Source organism: Sciurus vulgaris, assembly GCF_902686455.1.
Source record: "Sciurus vulgaris genome assembly, chromosome: 8".
Lineage (NCBI taxonomy): Eukaryota > Metazoa > Chordata > Mammalia > Rodentia > Sciuridae > Sciurus > Sciurus vulgaris.
Genome location: NC_136468.1, coordinates 25215713 through 25235812, shown reverse-complemented (window position 1 = coordinate 25235812; position 20100 = coordinate 25215713). Strand labels below are relative to the sequence as shown.

The 20100-nt window shown below is 38.3% G+C and overlaps 1 protein-coding gene across 1 annotated transcript in view; it reads right to left on the bottom strand.

The window, feature by feature from the left end:
* Positions 1–4952: 4952 nt before the first annotated feature.
* TNPO3 (transportin 3) overlaps positions 4953–20100 on the bottom strand; it is a 78885-nt gene continuing 63737 nt past the window's right edge. Inside the window, exons 19-23 of the mRNA XM_079149820.1 lie at positions 17917–18073; positions 16469–16636; positions 14650–14762; positions 7910–8001; positions 4953–6079 (exon numbers count right to left, since the gene is read on the bottom strand). Coding sequence (XP_079005946.1) covers positions 7941–8001; positions 14650–14762; positions 16469–16636; positions 17917–18073 — 499 coding nt within the window. The 3' untranslated portion in view covers positions 4953–6079; positions 7910–7940. The remainder of the gene's footprint in view (positions 6080–7909; positions 8002–14649; positions 14763–16468; positions 16637–17916; positions 18074–20100) is intronic.

Below are 20100 nucleotides of genomic sequence, written 5' to 3'. Positions count from 1 at the left end.
GAGACCTGGGATTCTAGCTACATTTGGGACCAGTTACGGTCTGTTATCCTCATATATATTCACATGCTATTAAATATATTAAAATAATGCATGTAAATTAGTGTTCATTGTTTGAATATGGCTCATGAGTATAGTTTCCTGGCCTGAACAATTTGTTGTTTTATCTTATCATGGAAAATTCTAAACATTTGTGAAAATGGAAGGATGGTAAAATTCCCATGTAACTGTTTCAATGAATATCACTTTATAATTAATCATACCCTACTCTAAAACCTGTTTTGAAGGAAATCCTGGAAATAACATTCCATGTGTAAATATTCAGCATGTGTCTTTAAAAGATGAGAACATTTTTTTCCCCTTTTCTTTTTTTGTCAGTGCTGGGGATCAAATCCAGGGCCTCATGTGTGCTAGGCAAGCACTTTACCATTGAGCTACACCCCCAGCCAAGACATTCTTTAAAAAAAAAAAAAAAAAAAAAGGCCACAAAACTGTTTTCATATTTAATATGAAAAAATTAATTTTTTATGGTGCTGGAAATAGAGCTCAGGGCCTCATGAATACTGAGCACATGCTCTACCAGTTATATCCCTAGCCCTTGCACAAATTCATTTTTTATCAGATATCCAGTGTTTAAAATTTTAATTGGAGAAATTTTATTCTCTTCCAGTTTGATGAAACTGCACATTCCTGATTGCATCTATTCTGTTAACATATTTCATTTCCTATTTTTCCCATAAAATTATTACTTAGGTCAAATCTCTGGATTCTAAGAGGTTTAACTGGATGTAGGTTTTTGTTTTGAATACTTCTTAGTGGGCATTTGAGTGTCTACATTAGTTATTGTAAATAGTGCAGTGAATAAATAGGCTTTTTGTATTTCATATTTTTGCCAATTATCTTTGGGATAGATCCCTACAAATGGGATTTCTGGGCCAAGGATAAATATTTATGTAATTTTGCTAGATGGTGATAAAACCTCCATAAATATACAGAACTGTCTTGTCTCCCCAACAAAGTGTAATGTTAACTGGATTTCTGCCAACCTGACATGTGCCATTCCCCGTTATAAGCAAGGATGGGTAGATTTTCACATGATTAAACTGTGTAGATTAGAAACAAAAAAACAAAAAACAGGACTTGGTATATAGCCCAGCGGTATAGCAAGGGTTTTGCATGCATGAGGCCCTGGGTTTGATCTCCAGTACCATTAAATGAGTAAATAAATATTAGAAAACAGAACAATCTTAGAATAGTTTTAAATTTATGGAAAAGATACTAAGATAGTAGAGTTCCTGTGTCCCCCATGCTGTATTCCCAACTGTTAACATCTTATGTTACTGTGGTCCATGTATCACAATTAGAGAAACAATATGGATATATATTATTAACTATGCTCCAAACCTTATTCAGATTTCTTCAGTTTTTCTTTAATATCCTTTTTTGTTCCAGGATTCCATCCAAGATACCTTGTTTAGTTATCTCATATTCACCTCCTCTGGTCTGTGACAGTTTGACTTTTCTTGTTTTTGATATTAATGGTTTTGAGTACTGGTCAGGTATTTTGTACAATGTCCCTCAATGTCAATTTATCTGATGTGTTCTTCAGTTTTTGTAAGGAAGATCACAGGTGAAGTGTCATTCTCGCCTTATCACATCAAGAGTACACGGCTGCGGATGTGGCTCAAAAGAGTACATACTACTAACATGATTTACACTGCTGCTTGTTGACTTTGGCCACCTGGCTGAAGCAGTTCCACCACTATGAACTCCATCCCCAACCCCTGCTTTTCTACACTGTCATATATACAGTATTTTCAGAATTATTAACCTATACCCCCTTAAGAAACTTTACCAACTAGGATCTCATTTACAAAGGTTAGCATCTTTACTGCCCACTGTTCTGTACAATTCCATTTCCTTTTTTTTTTTTCAAAAAAAATTTTTTAGTTGTTGATAGATCTTTATTTATATGCAGTGCTGAGAATCAAACCCAGTGCCTCATACTTCAGGCAAGCACCACCGAGCTGCAACCCCAACCCTCTATTTCCTCTTGACACTGAAATTAGTTGTCAAGCTTTAAGCCAGCCTCTCTCAAACAACTGGCAAATATGGAAATACTGCCTCGCAATCCCCAATGGCAGTAATCGGCTAAGCTTTAGTCAGAGAATGTTCTCCCAGTTCAATGTAGTTCTTGTCCTTGAAGGCATTTAAGTTTGAAGCCCTTGGTGTCTCACAGAGCAGGGAGACTGAGAGATGAATCAAGGAAGCTTGGAGGAACTCCATGTACTGTATGACCACTGGTGGTACAGTACTACTTATAATTTTCCTTGGCTTTCTACTTACTTTTCAATTTCCTGAAACAAAAATGAGAACACAAAACCCATCACTTGTTGATTTCTGTTGTAGTCAGTTTTGGATAAATCTAAAAGATGAGACAGACACAATGAGCTCCAGAGGTAAAGGGAGGTCCATACATGTTGCCATTCCCTTCTTGGGTTCCTCTTGTTAGTGGCCTGAGTGCTCTTGTGCCCAGTGCTGGTGTTTTAGGCTGGAATCCAGAGAACACTGATGCTCATGGTCCTGGGAATGATCATGTCCCTAATACATAGGAGTCTCTCTTCCTTCTTCCAGTACCTCCTTCTCCACCAAGTTCATCCTAGTATGCAACTAAATATTCCTTTGATTCAAGACTCATTCCTCTTACCAGCTCTTCGTTGACATCAAGAACACAGCCTTTTCAGTCTTTGTAGAGAGGATACTGATGGTTTTTCCTATTTTTGCTAAAGATCTGTTCTTGGAAGGAGACACTTTCCAATTTGCTGATAAAATTACTCCCCAACCCCCAAATCAGGCCCTTTGTTGCACGCTCCAGACCTTGGTTCTCATTCTAGTAAAATGATTCACTTAAACCAGGGCTACACAAGGTGGACATGCACATTAAATCAAGAGGTGTTGATGTCATTCAAAAGCACAAGTGCCTTATGTCTATGTATCTTACATTGTTATTGATCTTTATAACCATTCCCTTTGAACGTGTACATAAAAATTGCAAGCTGTTTTTTAGTAGTCTTGTTGGAAATAGTCCCAGTGGGTGATATGTGTTTCACATAATCATAACTAAAATTATGTACCTAACTGTACCTGCACATATGGAAGAAGTCATTCTATTTCCTCTAGACAATGCCATGTAGGAACACAAAGTAATGACTACATTAGAGTAATTCTTTTAAATCTGTAAGGCTCATAAGGAAGTATTCTGTGAGGCCCTGAGCCATTGGCGACAGGGTTCAGTTTTCAAAGTCACAGCTGTAAAGAAGACATTCTTGACATTAACTAGAATATGCATTCCACGTGCTATTCTTCAGTGGCTAGGGAGGGCTGAATTAAGCATTCCACATTTTCTAATTCAACATGCAAATTCTGTGAAAAAAGCCAAATTCCTTAAACAGAGCAAAGTCAACTGGTTGTTCAGGCACATACAGTTGGACTAGTCTAAAAGGTTTTATTGTTTAACCAGAACATGATAGGGATGCCTAGGGAACTGTGCTGATCCCCAGGATCTGACAACCTCACTCCACTCTTTCACGTTTAAGTTTTTTGCTCTCCTTTTAATAACATCTCTTTAAGTAAGACCCTTTTAATAACATCTCTTTAAGTAAGAGTAAGACCCTAAATACCAGATTCAAGTTATGCAGGAAGGCCTGTTTCACTGATTCCAAATATCACTCTGCAGCTTGAGGAGTCAAGCCTGGGAGTGAAAAAGTTAAAAGTGACAAGGTTAAGGAAAATGCAGAGAAATTTCAGTTCCAAAACACTGCCAGATGTTATCCAATTACAGACAGTTCAGTAGTGAGGGATATTAGCCCAAAGTCTAATTACCGTAACGTACTGTTTTATCCCACATATATAAAACTCAAGAAAACATAAACTAACTTTTACAGTAGCAGAAGGCAGATTGCTGGTTACTTGAGGATGGGGGCTGGGGTGGGAGGTAGCAGGAAGAGATCTCCTCAGGACTCAAGGGATATCTGGAGGGTAAAGAATATGTTAACTATTTTGGGTGGGGTACTGGATGGAACCCAGGCACTCTATTACTGAGCTACATTCCTAGCCCTTTATATTTTTTAATTTTGAGACAGGCTCTTGCTAGGTTGCCTAGGCTGGCCTGGAACTTGTGATCCTCTTGTCTTAACCTACTGAGTCACTGGGATTATAGGTATATACCACCATGCCTGGCCCGGTATGTTCACTATCTTGACTGTGGCAATGGTTTCATAGGTCTATCATGGCAAAGCTTTATGAAACTGTATACATTAAATATATGCAGTTTGGCCAGGCACAGCAAGCAGCACACACCTATAACCCCAGGGACTCGGGATATTAAGGCACGAGGATCACAAGTTCAAGGCCAGCTTCAGCAACTCAGTGAGACCCTGTCTCCAAAAAAAAAGGTTGGAAATGTAGCTTGGTGCAAAGTGTCCCTGTGTTCAATCCACAGTAGTTCCCTGCCAAAAAGGTGTGGTTTATTGTCGATTATACTTCAATAAAGCATATATATATAAAGCCATATCATTATAAACAAAAATATCATCTATCTATCTAAAGGACCAGCAACTCTGTAGTTAAAAACAACCTACTTAGGGGGCTATGGTGGAGTAAGGAAAGCTTGCTTCTAGTACAAAATGAAGGAGGGGACTACTCTTTGCCACTGGGTGACATGAAAGGGGTGGAATGGGAGATTTAGGATAAACTACAAGAATAAAGGCTGCAGAAAGAGAGACTTCACTGAAGAGTCTCTGGTATGGGGCAAGGGCCAGACCTTCCAACTCCACCCCAGCTGTCTATGAGTACCAACCAAAGTTGCTTACTTAGCTGCTCTGGCCAAAACATTTCAGAACTGGGAGGTAGTGAATGGAAGTAAAAACAAAGAAACACCGATTACATTTTAAAAATTTATTGTCTTTTTTTTCTGTTTTTTTTTTTTTTTTTTTTAAATTTTTTGTTTGTTTTGTTGCTGTTGATTTGTTCTTGAGATGGCTACAACACCAGACAGAACAGTGCCCTCAAATCTAATGACTATGCAGGGCTGCACTCCTTTGAAACATTAAGATCTGTTTTGGGCTCCCCACTTTGGCCCTTACCCCCACAAAGTCAATTAGTTTCCACACTTTTTAGTAAAATACAAGTAGCCCTGTAAACACTTGCTCCATACTCTCACCCTCATTTTTTCCTCACATCTGTGGGTAAATAGTTCGCTAAGGGAAAAAGAAAGGAAAAAAAAATACACATTTATATCCTACCCCACCCACCTCAATGTGGCTCTTCTCCCCAAGGCTGAAAACAACCTCATAGGGATTGGTAGTGGATTTAGAGACTGAATAGGGTCAGAGTTGAGTTATACACAAATATGAATTTTGACCCTGGCTGGTCCTGAGTATCACCAACATGACCATGACCTATAGCAGAATAGGCTTCTTGTCATAACAGCTCATGGCAGGAAGAAATAGTTGCAGGGAGGGATATTTCTATTCACTGTGGTAAAGGGTGGGGGGAGTAGGAGAGGAAAAGAAGATAAAACAATAGAAAACTCTCAGAGATGACCCTGACCCTTTACTTCCAACTGTAAATATTTAAAATTCATTTGAATTCCCACATTTTCCCTAAGTGAATACTTTTGTTTCACATCATGTTCTCACTTTTGTTTTCTGTGTGTACTGCACTTAGTGTATATCATTTGCTACCAGGCGAATGTTTCAGTTCTGGTTTCAGTTTAGTTTTTCTTTTTTTCCTTTTTTATTTCCTCAAAATTGTTTTTCCTTTTAGAAACAAGTTCACCAGGAAACCAGCTCCCCTCCCACCACGCCGGACAGGCTGCAGCCATCTTTTTTAAACCGCGCTGATTTTCCCTCACACCCCCAAACAGGAACTCCTCAGGACGCCTGGGAAGGCCGGAGTCTCTCCCTGTCTGGGTGGATGCCCTGGGGGCAGTGAAGGCCCCTCTGCCGCATCGAAGGTTTCTGATTGTGGGACACAGTCTGGGTTTTGTTTTCTTCTTGTCTTCTAATTAAAAAAGACATTCCTGACAAAAAGAGAGAAGATAGTCAATAACTTTGCTTAAGAAGATCGTGAGCATTTTATAAAATAAACCTCAAGGCAGGGTTTCTATACTTGCTCATGCACCACATTCTGGATTCTGTCATGAGAACTGTTAAGGAAAAAACCAGCAACAACAATAAAAAGTTGAATTTTTTAAAACCCATGATCTAAAGGGAGTGACTTACTTTAAGGAAATGCTGCCTAAGTACATCTCCAATGCTGACTGAACTGTGGAAATGAGGGATGTGTTGGGGGTCAGGAGTGAGCCAGAAGGCCCAGGCCTTCCATTTCAAATGAACCAGAAAACTTCCACTTTTAAATATTGAGGTTTCATGTAAGATTTATTTTGAAAGGTAGCTTTGTCTACCTCTGATTTAGACTCTATGGAAGCATTAAATGAAATGACTGAAAGTGAGGACTCTGAACACCAAAATGTCTACACTTGAATTCTGGCTCCCCCAGTTACTAACTGATTAAACAACTGATTAAAGGCAAACTGTTAAACATCTCTGAACTTCAGATCCTCAAATGAAAAAAGAATAATAGTAACTAACCTAGGGGGTTGAATGAGGATTTCTTATTTAATACATATAAAGAATGAAGAGTAATATGAGATACCTAGGAAGTGCTCAATGAATGCAGCTATGAACATCTATATTTGCCCATGAACACCTGGAAGTGCATCAGTGTTATCACAGACACATGTAAAACCTGATGATCCCAGATGATATTCCTACTCACTAAAAAATCCAAGTTTAGAATAAATATCAGTGTGTCAAGTCACTGCTGAATGGCACTTTGACCTATTAATGTATTTATCACAGAAATTACAGGTCAGTGCCACAGATGTAGATTCATTCTGGGACAGTAAATTCTCCTTAATATGTCAAAGGGTGCTCATTGTGGTGGCGTACCCCTATAATACGAGCAACTTGAGAGGATGAGGCAGAAGGATTACGAGTACAAGCCTCAGCAATTTAGCGAGGTCCTAAGCAACTTACTTAAGACTCTGTCTTAAAATAAAATTTAAAAAGGGCTGGGATGCAGTTCAGTGGTTAAGCACCTCTGCGTTCAATCCCCAAAAGAAAAAGAAAAGAAAAAAAAAGCTAAAGGGTGGGGACTGAGAGGAGAACTGCCTTTCTTCTCTCAGTCAAGAAATTAGCACCCAAATTCTACTACCAAGTTCTTTCTTTCCTCAGCTAAGCTTCTTTCTTTGCTTTGTAATCTTTAGACAGGAAGCACAGGGAGAAAAACAAGGAGCCCACCAAAGATGCTACTTCTTTCCTATATCACCTGCTGGTCAAGGCATGGCATTTCAGCAATTAAAAAAAAAAACAAAAAACAAAAAAAAAAACAAAAACAAGCATTAAGAACAAGACCCGAGCTCATTATATCTGGAAGGTCAGTCTTATCAGTCTTAGGAGGGTGGTGTCACATATCACAGTCAACTTCAGGCCAGCACTGTTTCCATCAAAGCGGCCACATTAAAAGTATTTATTCATTACCACACACATTCATCATTATAAGACACTTAGAAGTGTCTTAAGGGGAAGAGGGAAGGAATCTTTTTGCTACATTCTGCAGTAGTAACTCTGTTATAGAGGTAAAAATGTCATCCCAATACACTGGCAATTATCTAGCTGCCAAGGTCCAAAAAATGAGAGCCCTGCATTTACCAGCTGTGTGGCACAGTTAAACTATAAGTCCTTTTCTAACTCTAGCTACAGGACTGGTCCCAAGATGGGCATTAAATCTCTCCCCATCCCCAAGCTCCCTGACAGCTCAGGAAAAGCTGGAAGCTCATACTACTCACCTGGGTGACAGGCACAGTGCAGGAGTGTGAGCTATCGAAACAACCTGGTGAAGTCTCGCAAGGCCCAGCAAACTTGCTTACATTCCTCAGCACTAGAAGAGAAAAGGTAGGTGTTTTTTGACTGAGGAGAAAGACATAATCTATGAGAATTAACCATGACACTGAGGAACACTGAGGATGGACCCAACTCTGTGAGGAGTGTTCCATACTATCTCTTGACTCTGCTTCAGATCTTTCTGTAACTCAAGGTAAAAACAGATATTATAAATGAGAACAACTAAAAACTTGGTGGTCCTTGAAGAGCAGACTTTGGAGACAAACTGCCTGGGGTTCAATCTTGGTTTTGCTGTATCCTTGGGCAAGTTACTAATCTTTGTCTCGGTCTTCTCATCTATCATCTACCTCATGCTGTCCAGAGGATTAAATCTGTTCACATAGGTAAAGCACTTATTATGAAAGTATGGTGAAAAAAAGAATATTCAATAATAGGCTGCTACATCAATACTTTATTGAAGTCCCTGACATACAAGAAAGTTAGCCCCCCCCCCCCCCCCCCCCCCCCCAAAATAAAACAGTAAGCATGTTCACTAAGGCTCTGGTCACCCGAACTTTGAGCTACACTGTTAGATACCCTGCTTTCTTCATTCTCTCCCAAAGGCAGATTCTGTTTACAAAGACCAGTCCAGCAACTAAGTCTCTATCAGTCATGGATTTTCTTGTTGAACAGGCCGCTCAGTCTCTCCTCCTATTGGGGGGAGAGGGGGTGGAAAGGTTTAAGGTATGTAGAAAGGGAGAAGGAGGGAGTAGGACTTGGTCCTCAGGCAACCACTGGGATGCCAAACAGTATGAAGAGCCTAATATCCATCTGACTTTTATTCAAAAGTTTCCCTTTGTCCAAAGCTGTCACCAAGAAACTCACTGATGCCAGCTTTATTTTTCTGTGACATATTTTCATAAGTTTTTGCTAACTAAATCTCAGATTAAGCTAAAGCAGTGAAAAAAGAAAAAGGCAGCGCTTTCTAACATGTCCATCCTTCTGTGGAGCTATTCCCTGTTCTGAAAGCTCAGGGACCAGAGTCTATAGCTGGGATTCAATTCTATCTCATAATGGTTAAATACCAGAGGGGAGAACTGCTTATAGTGATCCAACAGAGCTGATGACAAAATCCAAGACATGCCCTTGAGTGCCTCCATCCTATTTCCCCACCAACTGTAGGTTGGTCTGAAACATAACCCATTAAGTTCCAAGTTTTCAATCCTATATAGAAAGTGGGACTTAATGGGTTAAGAACCTTGATTTAGATCTAATATTCAGGACTTGATCCAACATAATATTCTAGAAACTTTCCTGTAGTCTCTCTCCATCCTAAGAATGTAATGAAATTATAACTCAAGTGAGGCTGCTGTGTGATGTCCTATTACCCAGGGCTATGACAACAGGAAACCCTGACATGCTAGAGACTCAGTATTCTTTTGCTGTCCAAATATCCTACATGTTTTAAAAATTTTCCCCTTTTCAACCCAAAATCTTGGTTTAATCTGGAAAAGTTTAACTCCATCATTCACTTTTTTTTTTTTTTTAAACCAGGGATAGAACCCAGAGGTGCTTAACCACTGAATCACACCCCTAGTCTTTATTTCTTTTTATTTTGAGACAGAGTCTCACTAAGTTGCTGAGGCTAGCCTTGAACTTGTGATACTCCTGCCTCAGCCTCCTGAGTTGCTGGGATTACAGGCATGTGCCACCAGGCCTGGCTTCTCATTAGCATCTTTTGTGGTACATGAAAAAGAGTATTGAAACCAAAATACAAGTATAGGAGAACTGTAGTAAGACAGAGCAAAATGAGGGATGGGTCGCAGTGTCTTAAATCAGTTCTACTTCTATTCCTGGCCCTATCAGTGACAATATGGATATCAAGAGCTTCAGCCAAATGTTGAACTTAAAGAGTCCTTGGTGAGTAAACCCACAAAAATGGACCAAAAAACTTGAATGCTAGCACTATTTTTTGGTTCCTGCCTCAGTCCTTCTGACTAGGTTCCTGGTTTCTAATCTTATTTATTTTTTGAACTGCCTTTATTTTTTCTAGGTTCTTTTTTCTTGCTTCTAGTCCCACAATTCCAATCATTCTACTATACTTCTGAACATTTTTCAAAATCACTATTTCTCAAGTCTCATCACTTCAAGACTGTGCTAAGAAATACAATCCTTTTGATCTGATGTCCTGGTACGGAGAACAACCAACCTCTCACTGATGACCTGACCAGCGAGACACCTCATACTGGCCTCTTATTACACTGTCAATGCTTTCCATGTTCAACATCTTTTAGCTTTGAAGACCTACATGTAAATGGTAAATAGTCACACTAAGATAAAAGGAAATGATGGCATGATTTTTTCAGTCCCAATTAGTCTTAGAGATAGGCTCATCTGGTGTTTGGAAAACAAGGATAATATTCTAGTATGAAAGGTCCCATCTTTCTTCAGGTTGACCAACTAAAAAAGCCAGGGAAGTAATTACCAGTAACACTTAAAAGCAGGCTTGGACTTGCTGAAATGAAACTGAACCAGTTCACCCTCCCTGTTAGGATGGCAAACAAAGCAGCATGTTGAGGCAGGACTTACAGGACCTTAAAACCAAGAGGGAGACTGAGTCATGCATAGGTTCAAGGGCAACAGGCATACCAGAGAAAGAGAATTACTAAGAGGAGGTGAGCCATCTCAAACCCTCCTTCTAGTACCTCGACATCACCTCTTACTTTTCTTCATTTCCCACCATTATGTCACAGTCTACTACAGCAGGAGCTGTAAAACTTGTTTTGCAATGAAAGATCAGGTAGGCTAGGTTCGTAGTATATTTTATTTTCCCATATCACAGGGCCAAGATTACAGATTGTTTTGTTCACAGCATTGTTTTATTTAGGCACTTTTCTTGCCCCTTTCTTTAAACAAGGGAATGATAACCATGACCTTGATTTCAAACTTAAACTATTGTTCTGTCACATACTAGCGCTGTCAAGAGAATTTGGGTTTGGTGGAGACTTATTCCAGAATGTGTGGGTGGCTGTCTTAGAGCTGGCAAGAGACATGCCTCAGCTAGTTTTGCAAGTACATAATGGCATTCTGGCAGTTTCTTTTTCAAGAAGAAAGGAGTTAAAAGTCACTGATCACCTACTGTGTGCAGGCTCTTCTGTAGTTTTCCATTTGCTATTTCATAATAACCTATGTGCTAGGTGGTACTAACCTGATATTATAGAATTAACTGAATTATGAAGAACAGGGTAGTGGCAAAATCCAAAACAACATATTTGACTCTTAAGCCCAATCCTTTGAGGCTTTCCCCCAGGTTCTCATTTGCCTGGATATCAGAGCCAATATGATCGTGCCCTTTTACTGACTAGTACTACATGGAATAAAGCAAAACAGAAGCAGAGAGAAGCAACTGTTGTTATACTACTTTCACCTGCAATAGCTTATAGGTAGAATACTACTTTTACTGGGAAGACTTGGAGTTAAAAAGAATCAAATAATTGTGTAAGGTCATCCCAGTCAATACATGCCTATCTGGTGAAGGGAAAAGCCCCACTCTGGCAAAATGTGTCACAAAGGCAGTCATGTTATTTTTCAGTCATGCATGTCACTTGATCATAGTTAAATATCACTTACTTCTAGGGCATGAAGTTAAGCCACTTAATAAGCTACAAATAACAACAGCATTCCAGGGTTTGGGATTTTAACATTATCAAAAATTGTTGAGTTATAACAAAGGATGAAAAAGCAAACCATTTTGAAAATGACATTAAGAAACCAATTCTTGGACCAAGTGTGTACAGCTCCGTGGTAGAGTGCTTGTCTAGCATGTATGAGGCCCAGGGTTCAATGCCTAGCACCACACACATATAAAAGTCTTCCTTCCCTTCTATCCTGGTCCCATGTGTAATTTCCCAGAAATTTACTATGCATAAAATAGCATGCACACGCTTGCACGCGCGCGCACACACACACACACACACACAACAATAAAAAACTACAAAACATTGCTGAAAGAAATTAAAAACATTAGCCAGGCATGGTGGCACATGCTTGTAACAACTCAGGAGGCTAAGGCAAGAGGCTCACAAGTTTGAGGTGACAACAAAGCACAGGCAACAAAACTTAAAATATATCAATTGCACTACATCAAAATTAAAAACTTTCATGCATCAAAGGACATAATCAGCAGGGTGCAAAGACAAACAACAGAATGTACGCAAATCTGATATATCTGATAAGGAGTTAATGTCCCTAATATATAAGGAACTCCTACAATTTAGCAACAGAAGATACCCAATTTAAAAGTGGTCCAGGAACTTGAATAGACATTTCTCCAAAGAAGACATACAGATGGCTAATAAGCATGAAAAGGTGCTCAACATCATTAATAATTATGGAAATGTAAACCAAAACCACAATGAGATATTTATGTCATACTAGAAGTGAGGTGCTAAGGTGACTGCTATCAAAAAAATAAAGTAACAAACATTGACAAGGACGTGGAGAAGCTGAAAGCACTGCTGGTAAGAATGAATAATGGCACAGCTGCTATGACACATATAATGGGTCTTCAAAAAATTAAAAATAAATTCATCATTGGACACAGCAATTCCATTTCTGGGCATAAATCCAAAAGAAATAAAAGCAGAGTCTCAAAGACATTTCTACACCTGTTTATGGCAAGATTATTCATACACCCAAAACAACAACATAAATGTGTACTGACAGAAGAATGGAATCATGAAATACATACACACAAAAGAATATTATTTAGCCTTAAAAAAGGAAGGAAATTCTAGTACATACAACATGGCTGAACTCTAGGACATAAATAATAAGCCACCTGAGGTATCTAGGGTAGTCAAAATCAAAGTAACATCAAATAGGGTGGTAGTTGCTAGGGACTGGGGGAAGCAGAGAAGAGGGAAGAGTTTCAGTTTTATAAGATCAAACAACACTGGAGATAGGCTGCACAATAATATAAACATATTTCTTCTTTGGGGGAGGGCAACTGAGGATTAAGCCCCGGGGAATGTTATCACTAAGCTACATCCCCAGTACTTTTTGTTTTTTATTTGGAGACAGAGTCTCACTAAGTTGCCCAGGCTGGCCTTGTGAGCCTCTTGCTTCAGCTTCCTAAACTGCTAGAATTACAAGTGTGTGCCACCACATTTGGCAATATGAACATAGTAAACTACACATTTAAAAATGGTTAAGATGGTAAATTTTAAGTTATGTATATTTTACTACAAAAATTGTTTCAGAAGTTCAAGTTAGGTTATGTGATACTATTATTTCTTCCTTTACTAAATATTGTGTATACTTTTTTATACCATCACATGTACTTTTTATTCTTTTTAGTGACTATTTACTAGTACAGTCATACCATTAATTATTAAACATGGCAGTCAGAATATTTCCAATTTTTTTCCCACAATTACCAACCTCACTGCAACTTATTCTCTGACCTTATCGTTCCATACCTGTGTCATTGCCTGATTAAAAATTCTAAAGACTCTTGATACAAAAAAAAGTATAGGGCAAGATAAGACAGTTATAATCTAATTTAAATTGCTGCCATTAATATTAGTGAAGACCATAAAAACTCTCATAGACTTTGATTCAGTGATTACATTTTATTGAAAATATTCAAAGGAAGAAAAATGCTACAGCTTTTTTTTTTTTAATACGACAGTAATTAGGAAGACTATTAAAATTCTTACTATTCACAATCAAAACACACACACAAACTTTACACTTTAACTAAGCTATAATACAGAAATTGTGATCAAGTCGCTGGCTCAGGGACCTAAACATCATCCCATAGAGATGTTTTATGTGTACAAATGTGAAATTAGAATTTGAATATCTTTAGGTATGGAAAAAATTCTGATTCACCACAGGCTACATTACCTGCTAATGCTTTATTAATGCTTCACCTATTCAGGCATCTGCATTTTTCTTTTTTCTTTTTTTTTTTTTTTTTTGCGGTGCTGGGGATCGAACCCAGGGCCTTGTGCTTGCAAGGCAAGCACTCTACCGACTGAGCTATCTCCTCAGCCCCTGCATTTTTCTTTCTAAACATATAAGTTGAACCCAGTTGCCTTAGGCATGCTAGGCAAGCACTCTACCACAGAGCTACATCACCAACTCAAAATTAGTATTCTTGATCCCTGAACATAGATAAGAACTAAAAGGGACTTGGAAAGATTAATACTGATCTCCTGATTGCATTTTTCTTTTGAGAGAGGTAGTGCCTCCACTTATTCTTTATTTATTTATTTTTTTCTTTTGGCGGTTGCGGGGTGGGTACTGGAGATTGAACTCAGGGGCACTCAGTCACTGAGCCACATCCCCAGTTCTATAGTTCTATTTTGTATTTTATTTAGAAACAGGGTCTCACTGAGTTACTTAGTTCCTCAATTTTGCTGAGCCTGGCTTTGAACTCGCCATCCTCCTGCCTCAGCTTCCCAGTCACTGGGATTATAGGCGAGCCCCATCGTGCCTGGCTCCACTTATTCTTAAACCAGTTTAGCTGATATGATGTAAGTGATGTAGATGTATATAGTATGATGATATTCTCCCCAGATTGGTTTTTAATGCCAATTTGTGCAATTTCAGGCTAAACAGAAACTAAATTGTGAATTTAAAATAGCACAGAAGAAACACAGGCTATTCACACGTTTCAAAAGACTCTAGCATCACTCACCTAGTGACTTGCTTGTGGAAGTCTGTAAGTTGTTTGTGTGTCACTGTAACAGCTCCCACGGTTGTCTCCTTTGGCAAACCTTTCAAGGAATTCTCTAACCATCGACAAAAGGTCTGTATAAGGAAGAAAGATAAGAATCTTAAAAGGAGCCAGGGTTTACTTGTCTGGGACTTACAGGTGTTAGCAAAATCCCACAAGTTTTCTGTAGCACTTTTTCCCCTAGACTTGGAACAAGTAAAGGAATTAACTGAGCACTATCTTTATGCCCTCAATTGCTCTGGGTTGATGTAGTCTGCAAATGTAGGCCTAAACTTCCCTTCAGTGGGGAGCAGGCATGATTTCAGATGAAGTCCTTCTACACTTTAGAAGTGAAGTCTTTCCTGGACGAAACCATTGTTCTGTTCCTGTCATTAAAAATTAAACAGATGTCACAAAATTCTAGAGCATATATATATATATGCTCTCTCTCTCTATATATATATATTATATATATATATTATATATATTATATATATTATATATATATATATAAATCAAAATAAATTTTCAAATATATGAAAGGGTAGGGACAAAATGTATATGAAGTAAGTCAGGGAACACAGTGCCTGGAAAGCAGCAGCAGTCAGGCCAGTGTCATCATGTCATTGCAGGCTGAATTTGACAGGGTTGCAGAAGACATGAGGAAGCTGAAAACAAGACTAATGAAGAACTGAAAGAATTCTATGGGCTTTACAAACAAGCTATAATTGGAAATGTTGACAGAAATGTCTAGCAAAAGCACTATATAAAATGCAAGGTCATGTGAAAAGCTGGGAACCTCCAAATAGGGCTGCTGAAGGAGGATGCTATTTCTTTTATTCTTTGTGGTACTGGTGATCAACTCCTAGTACCATGCTAGGTAAGTGGTCTACCAAAGAGTTACATCCCCAACCCAAGTATCTACACTTCTAAAGCAAAAGAGCTGACTGAAAAATCTGGAATTGAGAATTTAGTAAGTAAGAAATTTTTCCTTTTGATTGGACATGGTGGTTATGCCTATAATCCCAGCAGCTCTGGGGGAAGACGGAAGGATCACAAGTTCAAAGCCAGCCTCAGCAAGTCAGCGAGGCCCTAAGCAACTTACCCAGACAGTCTCAAAACAAAATGTAAAAAGGACTGGGATGTGGTTCAGTGGTTAAGCACCCCTAGGTTCAATCCTGAGTACAAAAAAAAAACTTTTTTTTTCCTTCTGAAATCTTCATAATAGTGTCATGGCCTAACATTTGGAGAGGAAATGGACTGTTAACTCTATGCATCATGTATATTTTTGCCATCAGCATTAACTGAAACAATTAGGAGTATGCTAAAACTACACAGTCAACTAAATTTTATTTGCTTATACCAGGTCAATTTAAATGTTCTTTTAAAAAGATTATTGCTATGGTAGTATGTACACAAAAATTTAATGATAGTTATGGTTTAGATATTAGGTCCCCCAAAAGCTCATGTGTGAGACAATGTGAGAAAGTGTGGACGTGAAATGATTAGGTTATGAGAATCTTAACCTAATCAGTGTATTAAGCACAGCTGAATTCAATGCTTTGTACTTAACTTCTGGTAATACACAGTATAAACCCCATGAGAGTGACATAAAAATGCCATAAATTATTGGTCTTCTCTGAGTCCTTTCAACTACCAATTAAACTTAGCAATATGCCTAAATTTGGTTCCAAAGACACATACAACAGAGTTTGTTTCAAAGTTATGGTAGGCTTTAAGGAAACCAAAGTCTATTAGGTTTAAGGACTATGAGAATAGGTTACTTATGAAAGAATCTTACCGGCCTGTCAACCTGCATGATCTCCCACAGCACTTCAGCCACGTCTGGTAAAGTATAGGGAGGGAGACAAAAGCAACATGTGTGGAGCAGCTGGCTTACAAGTTGTTGTCCAAGCTGGTTCATCACCTGTCCAATTAGTTCTTTCCGTAATTCAAAGTCTTCTTCATGCTGCAAGAAAGCAAGAGCATCAGATGACTGTGATTCTAATCTCTACTTTCCAAAGGACAAAGAACTCAACCCCCATTCCTGGGGATAAAAGTATATATATCATGTCACAGCTGAATTCATAAAGATCATTAAATGTTTTGTCATTAGGAAGAAAATATGAATTTAATATCAGGAAAATGGGGGCAGAGGTATCTGATGAGACTGATATTAATGATTTGATTTTTCATTAAAAGGCAGAAGAGAAATGATGGTTAAGGATTAAGGTTCGAATTTTTTTCCCCTGTGAAAAATAACTTGTGTCCTTGTTTTCTCCTCCCATGCTTGCCTCCCTGTCCCATTCCTTGCCTATTTCCTTTTTAAAAACCAAATGAAATAAGAATTGAAACTTTTATCACGTATCTTTTTTTTTTTTTTTTTTTTTTTTGCGGTACTGGGGATCAAACTCAGGGCCTTGTGCTTGCGAGGCAAGCGCTCTACCAGCTGAGCTATCTCCCCAGCCCCAGGTATCTTTTTAAAATCAAAACCAGCCTTGAGGGGCTGGAGTTGAAGCTCAGTGGTAGAGCCTATCATGTGTGAGGCACTGGGTTCGATCCTCAGTACCACATAAAAATAAATAAAATAAAAATATTGTGCTTATCTACAACTAATATATATAAATGGACCTTGATTACTTTTTTCTTATAATTAGTTCATTCACATATTTCTCCAAATGCCCTTCCTTACCTTCTCTACTATACATCTAGACAAATCTACCCTTGAAAATCTTATGAACTACTTCACTACTACAAACAGGTTTATTTAATCATCTACTAACATACTTCATGCTATTCTGACTTCCCCTGATCATGGTTTACACACCAATTAGACCATCCTTCTCTCTCTAATCCATCAAAGTTCTACCTCTGTCTTATGGCTCTATTTTCAAGTTCCTCCTTTTTAAGACAGTTATCTCAATTATTTCTGTCCAGAACCTTCCCTATTCTGACAAACAGCAACCATGACTTTTATCACTCATTTTTATGTGTATGTATCTCTTCAACTAGACACCAAATATTTCGGTAGGGACAGTTTTAGACTGCTTTGTCTGCGAAATGCCTACAGGTACTTAGTACATGTGCCTTAGAACTACAAGTTAATAATCCAGTTGGTGAATGATAGTCTATGATATATATCTAGTAATACAGATCAAATACGGACCTACTAGGATACTGGTTTCCTCCTAAAGAGTGAGGAAGAGATAACGATTGGTTAAGTAAGAAAGGTACAATGTTTATACTTACATCATTGGCTACCCCTGTATGGATAAGGTCTCGTAGGAACCTCATGACACTACAATTGGCATCCCGGTGATCCAGGGTAGTAGAGGCAATAGCCCATTGTAAGATTGGAATTACTACTTGGCTCCTCAATAAGGTGACAGGGCTACGCTGAATAAATCTGTTATGGAAAGAGAGGCCAGCTATAAATGACAAGATTAGACTATAAAAGCAGGCAGGGTAAAGGATAAAACCATGAAGATTCTACTACAAAGATCAGTGGTTGCTATGATTATAGGGAGGAAGGGATAAATACAGCATAGAGGATTTTTAGGCAGTGAAAATACTGTCTATAATGGTGGGTAGTGTCATTATATATTTGTTAAAATTCATAGAATGTGTACACCAAAAGTAAACCCTATTGTAAACTATGAACTCTGGGCAATCATGCATGAATATAGGTTTACTTATCATAACAAATGGTCCATCTAGAGGGGAATGCAGATAACACAGGAGGCTGTGTATGCTTGTTTGGGATAGGGGAACAGGAGGAATATGGGAATTCTATACTATTTACTCTGTTTTGCTGTACACCTAAAACTGCTCTTAAAAAAATATTAAAAACAAAAAGCAGGGCTGGGGTTGTGGCTCAGTGGTAGAACTCTTGCCTATCACATGTGAGGCACTGGGTTTGATTCTCAGCACCACATAAAAATAAAGGTCTATCAACATCTAAAAAAAAATTAAACAAAAGGGCAAGAAAGGTACAATATTTTAAGATTAGCGAATGAAGAGACATGTTGCCAAACTCAATTTCCAATTAAGACTTTATAAATTAAGTGAGGAAGCTTCAAAGATTAGCCCTAAAGAGCCTCAACATTTTAGAATAGCATTTCCTAAACTACATTCCATAGAACACCAATTTCCAGGATGTCAACATGAATTCCTTAAAGAACAAATTGTGTGTTCAATTAAGTTTGTAAAACGCTTAATTTTAAAAGTAGTTTTGCTTGTTTTTTTTTTTTTTTTTATTTTAAACTATTATAGGATTTCATCAATTGTTTTTGAGATGGGGGTCTCACTAAACTTCCCTGGTTGACCTTAACCTTGAGATTCCCCTACCTAAGTCTCCCAAGTAGCTAGGATTACATGTGAGCACCCCTCCCTGCTCCAGCTAATAGAAGATGAAAAGTATCAAGTAGAAATGATTTTTTTTTTTTCTTTCTGATGCTGGGGACTGAACCCAGGGTCTTGTACATGCTAGGCAAGTGTTCTACCACTGAGCTACATCTCCTCATCTCCTGTTGTTTCAGATTCTTTCTTGTACAGAGATAATTTTTTAAGGATATAGTATGTTCTGAATTTATTTCACCATGTGCAGTTTTTTTCCAAGGACGACACCCTAGGCTGACTGCCTGTCCAACAGTTCTCTTATCAATTCACACAAAGGTTTTTATTAAAAAAATCTGTCCAAAAACCAGCAAAAGCAGTGTTCTATATTCAATTCTAAGATGAAATAGTCAAGTCAATAAGACTTCAAATTTTTACCAGTACAATAATTTAAAATAAAGACAAAAGTGGGGCTGAGTGGTGGAGTACATGCTTAGCATGCATGAGGCCTTGGGTTCAATCCCCAGTACCTCAAAAAGTTTCTTTTAAAAAAATAATGTACTTAAATTTGTTCACTGATTTGGTTCAAATTTCTTAACAAGGGACCAAGAAGGAATTCAAGCAGAAGGTCAGTAACAATTTTGTCAGTGCTACTAGTAAAAGAAATTAATGAATACATGAGATGGCAGGCTGGTAAGGATAGAGCTGGTGTGGTACCAGATAACTTCTAAGGTATTTTAAAATCCTAGGAATTCTTTGTTCTGAGATATGATTAAGTCTGAAGGATGCTAACCATCTCAAGGAAAAAGCTGGGATGAAGCATGAAATAATCACAGCAGCACAGGCACTATGGGGGTTGTAGAGATTATCTAGTCAAATGTTCATACCAGACATTTTTTTTTTTTTTTTGGTGCTAGGGATTGAACCCAGGGCCTACACTGAGCTACACTCCCAACCCATACCAACCACATTTTTGCCTTGTCCACATTCTCTTTTTTTTCATGGTAGGAACTCAGATCTGCCTGTTCCCACCCGGTATATCCTCCTAACCTCTAGGGATATACCAGCTCACAATTTACCTATGGGTTATGAATCATT